This window comes from Scyliorhinus canicula, chromosome 3 (assembly GCF_902713615.1).
Source record: "Scyliorhinus canicula chromosome 3, sScyCan1.1, whole genome shotgun sequence".
Classification (NCBI taxonomy): domain Eukaryota; kingdom Metazoa; phylum Chordata; class Chondrichthyes; order Carcharhiniformes; family Scyliorhinidae; genus Scyliorhinus; species Scyliorhinus canicula.
Genome location: NC_052148.1, coordinates 167,149,279 through 167,161,907, shown reverse-complemented (window position 1 = coordinate 167,161,907; position 12,629 = coordinate 167,149,279). Strand labels below are relative to the sequence as shown.

Here is a 12,629-nt window from a genome sequence, read left to right as displayed (position 1 = left end):
CCTGGACTTATAAATGGCGCGCTTCGCCAGGCCCAGGAACAGGTTCACAAGGAGGTCCTTCGCTATCCCCGCACCGGGTGTAGGTGGATTGGCCACGCTAAATTGTCCCTTAATTGGGGGGGAAAAAAAAATAACTGGGTACTCTAAATTATAAAAAGAAAAAAAAAATAAGTTCACCAATATTGATGAATGTTAAATGTGACCCACAGACAACTGACAAACTAACTGTTCTGGTTGTCATTAGCCAGACAAAATGGACATTGATAAATGTTTTCGTAAATATGTATTATTTTCTCAGATAATCAGTTGTGGCATCATAATGTGTTCATGTCCCCTCATCCAGAAGACATGCCAATGCAGTCACTTTGTGGAGACTGTTGTTTCCAATAATGTAGCAATGTTTGCCGTCTCTGACACACATATCTCTGGTACCTCAGCAGCAACCACACTGCAAGAAGATCTGCAGAAGATTTTCCGGCTATTTGTCTGCATGGAGACATTATACACAAACACATGGAATGAATCCAGGTTTGTGCTCACTCACCAAGGGCTCTGATATACTCAAACTCTCTGATCAGCCAGCATGGGTTGCCAAGGTTGGCCGGGTGGTAAAAGTGGGTTCCGGGAAAAAGTTTGAAAAACACTGTTCTAGGGGACTTGAAAAAGGGCGAGTACAGACTACGCAGCTTGTCCAATGCACGTAAAGCACCAGGGGATTGGCAAGATGAATGTAAAAGGACAACGTTTGCTGGAGCTTTATATTAGCATGGACTCTGACAAACAGCTACTTCCAAACCAAGCAGGGCCCTAAGGTGTTGTGGGGATCTGCTGAGTTTGGCAGTGAGTTCTCTGATGGTCTCCTACTATTTCATGACGGTCTCTTTCTCCTGCAGGATAGTTTCCCGGAGGGGGAGTTTGATGTTGTCTACCAGATCACTGTTCTGCATTGGGGCAGAACACATGAGCTCCATGTCCAGCGGGATTTAAGGTGCAGATGGACCATGTCTGGATGAACCTTTGTGCCGCAGCGTTGGCCTAGAGAGGTCAGGAAATCCGCCAAACGTTTTGCGGCACATGATTGTCGAAATGGAACCACTGCCGGGAAGGAGCTGATGGTGGTGGGTTAGGGGGAACCGGCTAGCTAGCAGGAAATCTATCAATAATTGCTCCCTCTGGAGGTGTAAATTGACACTTTAGGCAGTATTTTCCCAGCAGGCTTCTGAATGCTGCCGTTGGAAAATTCTGCATTAAGAGACTGATGGATTCAGAACATTGTGTCTTTTGCTGCTTGATCCCTTCTGACACCTGCCTGCGACCCACCCACGGTCATGACCCCCACTTTGGAAAAACCCAGGATCAAAGGATGACCATCATTCTTGGAGTTCTCCAGTTTCCTTAGTGGAAATCTGACCATGCGACACACCAGGGAATGGTCAGTGTCATAGTCAACATGTGAAAGCTACAAGTGAGGGAGGATCCTGCTGAGGGTGGTATGTCTGGTGATCTACAGCTTGGGCCAGTGGCATGATCTCTGGTTTCTCCACGACACCTTGGGGCCCTACTTGGTTTGGAAATTGCTGTTTGTCAGAGTCCATGCTAACAGTAAAGCTCCAGTAACCGTTGTCCTTTTACATTAATCTTGCCTAGTACCTTATGTACATTGATCTAGAACTGTTTTTCAATCTTTTTCCCGGAACCCACTTTTACCACCCGGCCAACCTTGGCGACCCACGCTGGCTGATCATCAAGACCTACGGCAGCTGTCCTGTGTGACCTCTGCCACCCGAACTTTGTGACCCACCATTTTCACTTACTTTTATTGTGACAGGTAGCCTCCTTCATCCTCACTATCTCACTTGCTTTGTCATTCAATATTACATGTCTGCAAAGGACATCCGTGGAAATTTAAGTTTACGCTGCATCCTTTGAAAAGAAAATCGAGAGATTTGTCTTTGAACTCGCCAGTCTTCAATACCTTTAGTTTTGAGGGTTTTAAACTTTCATTTGCCAATACTTCCCTGCATATAACACACATGGACTTCACATCCTGATTTGCATTGGCACAATTAATAAAGCCATACCTTAAAATATCATCTTTATACTGCTCTGTTCTTGATTTCAGCTTCTTCTTATTGGGCTGTTCACCAGAAGCCCTGGAGCTCACACCAGCACTGCTTTGTCTTGTCCTGAGCATTTTCCTGAGCCACTCTCTCCAGCAGATTTTGTTGTGAGATCCTGGCATGTTTGTGTCTCTGGCCCTCTCTTCCTTATTACCAAACAATCCATTTTAAATTCTTCAGTCGTGTTTTTTGCTTTGTTGCTAACAGAATGAAGGAATCTCTCTTCAGCCCAGGGCACGTGACATCAGTGTATGGGACGTGTGTGACCTGCTCTCTGCCGCCACTCCAAGCAGGAAGACTCCATCGATTTTTTTTTTTTAAAGAAAAAAATCTGCTCCTGGGTCAGCATGCAGCTGGTCAGGAGGCAGGAGGAGGCGGTCTGCCCCGCTGGGCTCTGGGGCTGCGCACTGCTGAGGGGGCATGCATGCGTGGGACGGCTGGTATTCTGAAAGCCAGTCGCAGCTGGCATTTAAAAAAGTCGGTGGCAGCCGTTGGGCACTACCTCCCACGATCGTGAACGCTGCAACGCATGGCACCCGCCCATGACCCTGGGTTTGAAAATGACTGCTTTATAAGAACTAGTTTACTCAGCCACGCACAAATATCTGTAATATGTGTAGTGTTACAAACAATTCTTCAGTCTGGTCACCTCTGTCTGCATAAATGGGTGTCCAGGTGACAGCAGATAGGCACTGAGCATCTCTTAAAGCATATCAACGTGCCATCTGGAGGCCATCCCAGCACCTCGCACAGAGAGATTTTCATTGCGCAACCCATTGGTGCCAGTAATACTGCAGACAAAAAAAACAATTGGCACAAAGCCCGGAAAGCTTAGGAGAGACGCAAGCATAAAAACTGGCCTGCAATGATCTTAAATTGCCAAAATAACCCATGTGTGGTTTTGCTTAGGCACCTAGCAGCTCGGGACAGATAATTGCAATCGTGATGAATTTCGTTTGCCATAAACACAGCAATGAGGCTGGAAATGCGTTATGTCAGAGTGACGCTTCTGTACCAAGATAAAATGGAACTGTTCCAACCTTCTGCTTCATCGATCACTATGGCCTGCTGGAATTGTGGTTGGTATCCAAATGGCTCACCACTACCAGTTCCAAGAGCAAATTTGAATTGACCTTGAAATGCTCATCTCCCAAGAACAAATTTAAGCAAAACGTGGCTCATGTGGAGCGTAGTTACCCAGAATGGGTCGGTTAAGCTGAAGGCCTGTTTTTGTACTGTACATTTTATGTAATTCTATTTAAATGATTATAATTTTAATATTGGAACAGAGGTGAGAATTAAGCCATGAACAAAACCAGGCAGAAGAATGGCACTAAGTGAATTGCTCATTTGGTGCAGGCATGATGGGCCAAATGGCCTCCTCCTGCAAGTATAACACTTCCATGTATGGACTGGCATTGCAGGTCTTTGTCACGTTTTCCCTATCCTTATGCTTCATAAGATGTTTTGGGAAGGTTTGGTCCTCTGGCACTCTAATGCTCTCGCTGATTTTCAGTCTGATCTGTGTATTTCCAGCATTTTCTGTTTTGAATCCACCATTTGTAGCCCTCTTCTGATCGCCACTTTTAAATTTTTCGGGGCTTTTGGAAGAGAAAATTCAGCAAAGGTACTTTTGTTGTTTCTGTCAGTATATCCTTCAGCCCCTTATACTGATTTTCCCATCTTATTTTCACAGGTTAACTTTGAGATAGATCATCGCAATAAATACTTGGAACTTTTAGGATACAAGCACGAAGAGCTTGCAGAGAAGGTGGGTCGTAGATTTCCTGGTGACATCTGAGTGGTACAAAGAAATAAACTATCATTTATTCCTATTATCTATTAGAGCAGTTCGAGAAAGAATTAATCAAAAACATGATACTTGGGAGGGAGGAGGATGTAAACAATATAGAATGTAACTGAGAGAATTCTTTCTTCGGGCCAACACAGTTAACTTCAATATTTGCACATTTTTGCTTAGATTGCAACAGCACTACAAAGTGGAGCAGACAAGATTGGACTTCCCGCAGATCAGGTACTGACAATACAAAATAAACAAAATTTAGCACAGTTTTTTGCCATTTCAGGTTGCAAAATTGGAAAAATAATTGTCCTGTAATGCCACACACAAGTGTTTTTATATAAAGAATTATTAATAGAATGCTATTGTCACTTTATTGTGCAATTTGAGTTTCCTGTGCAAAGGTACTGCAGCCCATTGTCTGTGCCAACTCTTTGCAAGAAGAAATCAAAATGAATCTCATTGTCCTGTTTTCCCATAGCCCTGTATCTTTCTCTGCTTGAAAAGTTTATCTAACCTTGTCTTAAATGATGCATCAATCGTTGCTTGCGGCAAAGAACAAAATAAAGCATTTATATAATGCCTTTCAATACCAGCAGATGTCTCAAAGTGCTCTAAAGATGAAGTGTAGTTACTGCCATAATGTAGAAAACACAGCAGTCCATGTGCAAGATCCTAAAAACAGCAATGTGGTAATGACCAGATAATCCATTTATGTGATGTTGATGGATTGATAGATTTTGGCAAGGACATTGGGAATAACTCCCCTCTATTCGTCAAAATAATACCATGTTATATTTTGTGGTCACTTGTGAGGGCAGGCAGGATTTCTGATTAACGTCTCATTTGAAATCTGGCGCCTCGAACAGAGCAGAATATCCTCAGCTATGCACAACCTAGATTTTGAGAAAGACAAATTTGAGTTACACCATGTAAAGTTTTTGCTCCAAAAAGAACATTGTTACCTTAAAGCAATTTATTTGAAGAATTGATGGGCCTCAACGTTCTGGGCAACATACTCTGTCCGTTGTCTGGAGGAATGACTGAGACAGATGAAAGAGGTAGTTATATATAGTGAGGAATGGGGATATGGGCAGGATCTTACTGCTGATAGGTCAGCGTTTGTTTGTAATAGATTGCTACATGTTAACGTTCATGCTGCTGATTGGTGGACCACAGAATGAGTGGTAATGTGTTTCTTGACTAAGACTAACCAGATATTCCTGACAAGAACGCCACTGTCTTGGAGGATGGTGTGGTGTTTGCAGATCTCCATGGACTTCCTGATGTGTCTTGTGCGCAAGTATGTGATGAATGAGCTACGCTTAGATTTGGACGATTGGATGTGGTGATTACTGTTGAACATATTTGCTAATAGCTCATTTGTCCCACTCACTATGTTTGAAGTATGTTTGATGTTTCTTGAGTCTAATAAATAGGCTGTGGTCTATTTTTCTCCAATGCAGATGAATCCGCAGTCACTTGGTATGCTGCAAATTCCTGGTTTTGAGAGGTTTCTTGTCTTTGTTGTTATGAAGAATGGAGTGGACATTCGTGGATGATGTGCTGCACTTGTCTGTCTGCTGACTTGAGAATACATTGTGATCTGTGTGCGGTGGAACTGATGTACAGAAGGCTGACTCTTGTCTGAGTGGAAGTAATTGTTATGGAGCGAGCAACCAGTAGATGCATCTTAACGTTGTGTGAAGGGAATGCATTCTAGACTTAAAGTGGTAAAGTTTTTGTTGTAGACATTGTTTTGTCACTGATGGCGTAGGTTCTACTGAGTTCTGGAAACTGATTGTCGGGGTGATGCAAAAGTCAGCAGTTTAGGTTCCTGTCGGTGTGAGTGGGCTTACGATAGATGTGGTGAATGCCACTATGAGGCTTGCTCTGGAGAGCATTGAGAAAAGGCATAGAAAATTGCTCCATCTCCATGGTAATTAAAAAAAATTATTTAATGGGATGTGGGTGTCACTGGCTATCCCATCCCTCATTGCCCTAGAGAAGGTGGTGATGAGCCATTTTCTTGAATTGCTACAGTCTGTGTGGTATAGGTACACCCATAGTACTGTTAGGGAGAGACTTCCAGAATTTTGACCCAGTGACCATGAAGGACCGACGATATATCTCCCAAGTCAGGATGATGTGCGGCTTGGAGAGGGATTTGCAGGTGGTGGTGGTGTTTTCATGCATCTATTGCCCTTGTCCTTCTGGTGGTGGTAGTTGCAGGTTTGGGAGATGCTGTTGAAGGGATCTTGGTGAATTACTGCAGTGCATCTTAGTATTCAAATATTGTTAAAATATATGTTAAAATGTTGCAGGAAATTATGAAGTTGTCGGATGAGCTGATTAAGTGCTGCTTGTTTGAACTCTTCCATAAAGATGTTAGCGACAATTGGTGACCGTGGACATCACATGGCAACATTTGTTTGTTTGAAATGGGAACTATGCCATTGGAATGATAAGTTTGGGAACATCAGTAGAAGATCATAAATTTGATCTGGTGACATCGCAGGTCTGTTGAGAGATCAATCTTCTTCCAAACATTGTTTGACCAGGTTGGGATGGGCAGGTTGGTGAAGAGTGACTCATTCTCAAAATTGACCATTGTATCTAACGAGTTGATTGTGTGCTGACCAATCAGTGGCAACAGTGTTAACATGAACTGACCTGTAGCAAACACAACAGCCTGACCATCTACAGTAAGGTCCACTCATATTCCCATTCTCCGCCAGGTATAACTGCCACTTTCATCTGCTCCAGTCATTGCTCCACACATTATGCTGCCCAAAATGTTACAGCCAATCAGTACTTCCAATGAACTCTTTAAAAGTAACGACTGCTGGACTGGTGAAGGCGGGTAGGAAGCAGCCGCACACTGGAGGGCTCCCGCTTGGGAATAGGATCTTCGGAGTTTTAACGCAAGGGGGGCAACGAGGGCTGAAAAGGATGCAAGAAGGCAAAGGGAGGAGAAATGTCCAAGTTTGGGAGAAAAACAGCCGTGATAAAGGGGGTTAACGGAAGTCCGCCGGTGAGTGAAAAAGTCAGCGGAGGTGTTGATTCCTGGTTAATTTGCTGTCAGTCTAGATTCAATAAAATCTGAGATGGATTTGCAGGTATCATATCATTTAATAATAACTAACTTGCAAGGCTGACTCAATCCATAGGACCTCAGGACACACACACTGTCTTCTGAGAGCCCAGAATAAAGAGAGAGAGAGTATACAAAGAAACTTCTGCAGATATATTCAAAATCACAGTAAGATTCACATATGAGCTTCCCATTGGTCATTCTATACACCTCCTGACCTGGCCCTATATCCTAATTGGTCACTTTGCATTGTAACCCCAGCATCCTTTTCACCATGCTCACCACGAGGCAAAGCTCCCCTCCATCCCTTTGTTCTCTTTCTGTGAACACAGTACCCTCAGGGTCCTGCGGTCCACCCCGTTCGTTTGTTCACTTCCTCAGAGGTACTGTAAGGAAAGCGGAGGCTGGAGCACCAGGAGAGGCCGCATCGTTCACAGCAGAAGAAATGACCAAGGTGATGGTTTTAGAACTTGGAAAAACAGTTCACAAAGCACATGGAAGCGATGAAGGAGGAGATGGGGACAGTATTGAAAGTGCTGGTGGAGGACGCGATTGCCCCGGTGAGGGCGGCAGTATCAAGCGCAGTGGCGGAGGTGCGGGAGCAAGGTGAGACACTGAAGGAAGTGGAAGAGGCATTATTGCAGCACAGTGATCAACTCACCTCGATGGGGAAGGAGTTGTGAAGGGTGATAGTGACCAACAAGGGTCTGCGAGCCAAAATGGAAGACCTGGAAAACAGATCCAGGCGACAGATCTGAGGATTGTGGGTCTACCCGAAGGGGTGGAAGGCCTGAGGCCGACGGAGTATTTTGCCACAATGTTGGTGGAGCTATTGAGGGAGGGGGACGGTCCCTCCCCATATGAACTGGATCGGGCTCATCGGTGGTGGAGGCCTATACCAAAGGTGAGAGCCGCCAAGAGTCGTAACTCTGTGTTTCTGTAGGTATAGCATGAAGGAGACAGTCCTGTGCTGGGCAAAACAGAAGCGGGAGGTGCAGTGGGCTGGAGCTGGTATACATATATACCAGGACTTTACAGTGGAGCTGGCGATGAGGCGGGCTGCCTTCAGCCAGGTGAAGAAGGCACTGTACATCAGCAAGTTGCAGTGCGGCATAGTATGTCCAGCTAAGTTGAGTGAGATCTTCAAATCCAAGGAGTTTTATTTTGGGATGGCGGAAGCAGTGGAGGAGTTTGCGAAGGCAGAAGGACTGTGGCAGAATTGAGAAATAGTCATATACCGATGTAGCCTCATGTAACTTTATTTTTTCACTGTGTGTTGGTGTATGTACTAAATGAGTCGACGTATGTACTAAATGAGTCGCGTTGTATATATTTGGACAAGGGAAGAGTTTCATTTGCAATAATCGTTCTTTGTTACTTGGGTGTGTATGCGGTGGTTGTGTGCTAAAGGGGATGTCTTGGTTTTCCTGGGACCAGGCAAGGTGGAAGGAGACCCGGGCGGGGGCCTCCATGCTGGCCAGTTTAAGCCGGCCAGTGAATGGGAGTGTGGTGGGGGTAGGGGCTGCGGCTGTCGGAGCCTGGTAGAAGAGGTTTTGGTGAGTCTAGCCAGGGTGAAAAGTTGGGGGAAGGACCCGAGGTTCGGGGGAGGAGTTTACAAGAGGAAGTGGAGGGAAGAAGCCTTGGGGGGGGGGGGGTTGTCTACAATTCATGGGTGCCATTCACGGTACTCTTTCGGGGATTGGATGGCATTGAATATTAGGGGGGGTGGACTGTATATGTCAATGGTGACCATAGGCGATTCCTGATTCCATTTTCTTTTTTCCTTTCTTTTCCCACCTTGGGAGGGTTTGTTTTTTGATGCTTATATTGTCATGTGGGCTGTTGTTTGGGGTAGGTGTGAGGATGGGATTGTTGTTGTTAATAAGGGGATCAACATTGTATTTGTTACCGTTTACTGTTTGTTGGTGGGGTGTAAATTCTGAAGAAAATGGTAAAATGGAGAATAAAAATATTAAGTAACAACTGCTCTTTTGAGAGCAAAATTTTACACGGTGTAACTTTAACGTTTTGGCTTCCTCGATGTTACTCCTCCCACCATGTAAACTTTCAGATAAGTTTTGACTTGGAATTTGTGCTCAAGTCCTGAAGTGAGACTTTAATCTAGAAACATCTGACTGAGCTGAGTCACAGATGACACTCGTCTATCTTCTATCCATTTTCAGCACAAAGTCGTTTTTCCGAAAGAGTCCTCATTCTTAACCGATGGTGGTTTTAAATTGCTGGATGTAACTTTCATAGAATCATAGAATTTACAGTGCAGAAGGAGGCCATTCGGCCCATCGAGTCTGCCCTGACTCTCGGAAACAGTGACCCTTTGAAAGAGCACACTACTTAAGCCCACGCTGCCACCCTATCCCTGTAACCCAACAATTTGGACACTAAGGGGCAATTTTTATCATGGCCAATCCACCTAACCTGCACATCTTTGGACTGTGGGAGGGAAACCGGAGCACCCTTAGGAAACCCATGCACTGGGAGAAAGTGAAAACTCCACAGAGACAGTCACCCGAGGCCAGAATTGAACCCAGGCCCCTGGAGCTGTGAGGCAGCAGTGTTAACCACCGTGCCGCCCCTTCAGCTTTGGCTGCCTGTTAAAATCAGGACGCTGTGAATAGAGTTGTTGTAGATCTATCCAGTAGAGTTAGACAACAGAGGAAAATCAGTAGAGGCGAATGTGACTGTATCACTTGATGCAAATAAGGTGAGGAGAGATATTCACACAATCACAGAGGATGTCCTTCGTAAGGACGCTTTGCGTGCTGTGTATCAGATAGTAGTCAGACTGAAGACATTTGAATGGGAATTATGGAAAAGTTGGACATGGAATTGGGAGTCAGCAATGCATTCAAACATTTGAGGGGGATAGAGGGTCGAAGATGGGGCAGTCTTTGGAGGTACACACTGAGCAAGGGTGGGTTTTTTGAGGAGGAAGTGATATTGGTTTTGAAGGTGAGAGAGGTGATATCTGAAAAGGCACCACTGACAATATGAGAAAGGGAGATGGATGAGGACGGGTTGAGCAGACAGAGGATCAAGGGAAGAGAATACTCCCGGATAAGGTACATTTGCTGAAGCAGAAACAGATGGGAGTAAGGAGGGACTTGGTTGAAACATAAGGTACTGAGAGGTCTTGACAGGGTGGATGGGGAGGAAGTTTTGTTTAACGAGTGAACCTAGAACGAGAAATTTCGGAGAGGCAGGAATGGATTCAGGACTGGTGGTGGTGCACCAGGAAGCTGTAGAGGCCGTTTAGACTTGGAGATACAGAGAGGAGGCTGTATTGAAGAAGCATTTAGTGATGCAGTTGGTCATAGACCCTGGTGATATCTTTTCCCTCCAGGGTGAATTTGTAATTGTGAGAAATTTCAGCAAAAGAGTCTGAGATTCCGTAAACCTTGGTGAGTAAGCCAGATCCAGTGATGGATGGGCAGAGTATAGAGAAATACAGCACAGAACAGGCCCTTCGGCCCACGATGTTGCGCCGAACTTTTGTCCTAGGTTAATCATAGAATTTTGGACAATTTTTCATGGCCAATCCACCCAACCTGCACATCTTTGGACTGTGGGAGGAAACCGGAGTACCCGGAGGAAACCCACGCAGTCACGGGGAGGATGTGCAGACTCCACACAGACAGTGACCTAAGTCGAAATCGAACTTGGGACCCTGGAGCTGTGAAGCAATTGTGCTATCCACAATCCATAGCTTTTACTCCAAGTGTGTTTATGTTGGCACACTTGAGTGAATGGAGATGGACTATTGGGGGTGGGAGGGGGAGGTGCGTTGAGAGGGAGACGATAATACTTTTGTGGGGAAGAATAGTGTTGATCATGAAGGCAAGTGAGTGTTTAAGCAAAATTTCAGCAGCAGTACCATTGTAGGTAAAGAACCATAAGTGAAGGATTTAGGAATTGGAGGTACGCAGATGGGGGTGGGGAGAGAAGGAAGGTTTTCTTCTCCCAGTCAGTAGGTGGTCAAAGTATTATGACTGGAGGGGAATAGGCAGATGTGGTTGGTAAGGGAAACAAGCGTGTGGTCAGAGAAAGCTCTGTCCTCTTGAGCTTTGCCACAGCCTCTGCTTCTGTGACATCAGAAAATTCATTATTGTGCTCACTCTGCCCAAGTTTCGAATCATTTGAATTTATTGAGAACAAGAGTAGACACATCATTGGCCCCTTGAATTCTAATTCAACCATTCTCCAATCTGGGCATTATTCATTCATCCTAAACCTTTGTTTCCTGACCATTGGGTAAATTTCGATCTATGCTGCCCCATTTTCTTTTATACCACATGCCTGGTTTTTATTTTAATTAGCTTCTTCTGAGACATGTTTGAATCCTTCTGAAAACTATAAGCTTCATTTCCTTTTTACAATTAGTCCATTCTTCAAAAAACACTTCCATTTCTTAACAATGATTTGCCATTGACAACTGCATGCTGGTTGTCTTTGATCATCTTGCCCGTCATTTAATTGCAACCTTGATTTTAAGTTTGCCCACAAACTAACTTTCAACTAACCGACCCAAAGATACCAGTTTATTCTGGGGTTCCCTTCATGAACAAGACTGTTCATTTGCTTTGAGTCTGTTGCACAATTTGCATAATTAAGGGGACTTGATAAACCATAGAGCCTCTTCTTTCCCCATCTTGACTTTTTTTTCAAGTGCCAAGTGTATATGTTATGCTGTTGGAGCCCAGTAATTTATCTAGTTTGTGGAAAAATGGGAACTCAATTCTTCATCTAACTGTGACATCTACATCCTTTTCTACTATACCTATTTTATAACGGAATGTATTTTTGTTATGCTTTCAACCTCCCCAGCTAGATTTTCCCCCTTCATCCCTAATTCTTTTTAATTATTCTTTTCCTTTAATTATCCTTTAAAATCTCATACTATTTTGTTAACATTCCTCATTTTCCTTTTTGCCTCCTCAATATGTTTTCCATTCCTCTTGACTTTCTTTGTTAGCCCTCATTTTATTACATCTCTCTTTTCAAGTTTTGGGTTAGTTTGATGTCTGTATTTATAGAACTCCATCTTTTGTAACTACTTCCTTTATGCCTTTTAGGAGTATATCTATTTTGCGTTCTGTGCATCTTATCTTAGAAGATTGCTGGTCCGTCAACTTGTTGCAGACTTTTCTAGTTTATTTTGGACCGGTTCCCTTTTATCTCCCTAATCTGTCTTTTTTCCATTCCCACATCCATAATGTTGATTTTACATCATCCATTTCTATTTTTACATCAACACTTCTCTCCTCTCCTCCTTCTCCTATATTTTCAACCTGTAGCCTCTGTTGTTTTAACTTTTGAAAATTAAAGTTGGTTTCGGGATTGTCTGGTGCTATGGAAATAATGTTACTTTATATAATTTCTGATCGTAAGGAGACATCCATAATGTACTTGAGGAACACAGCATGATTTTCAATATTATGGTTTAGCAGTTAGATAATGGCACATAGAAACATGGAACTTTGCAGCACAGAAAGAGATCACCCAGCTCCTGCTGTGTGCAGAACTCTAAATTTTAAAGAGTAGCGCACTTTGTCCAGCAACATTACATTTTTCCTGTTTCCTTTAAATCCTTTCTCTT

At 43.9% G+C, this 12,629-nt stretch overlaps 1 protein-coding gene across 8 annotated transcripts in view; it reads left to right on the top strand.

Annotated features, from left to right (window-relative positions):
• The window catches only part of sec31a (SEC31 homolog A, COPII coat complex component), a 133,527-nt gene that overhangs the window by 47,892 nt on the left and 73,006 nt on the right, over window positions 1-12,629 (top strand). For all 8 annotated transcript variants that reach the window (XM_038791674.1, XM_038791676.1, XM_038791679.1 and 5 more), the window contains exons 12-13: window positions 3,817-3,891; window positions 4,102-4,155. In XM_038791674.1, the coding sequence (XP_038647602.1) occupies window positions 3,817-3,891; window positions 4,102-4,155 (129 nt within the window). The remainder of the gene's footprint in view (window positions 1-3,816; window positions 3,892-4,101; window positions 4,156-12,629) is intronic.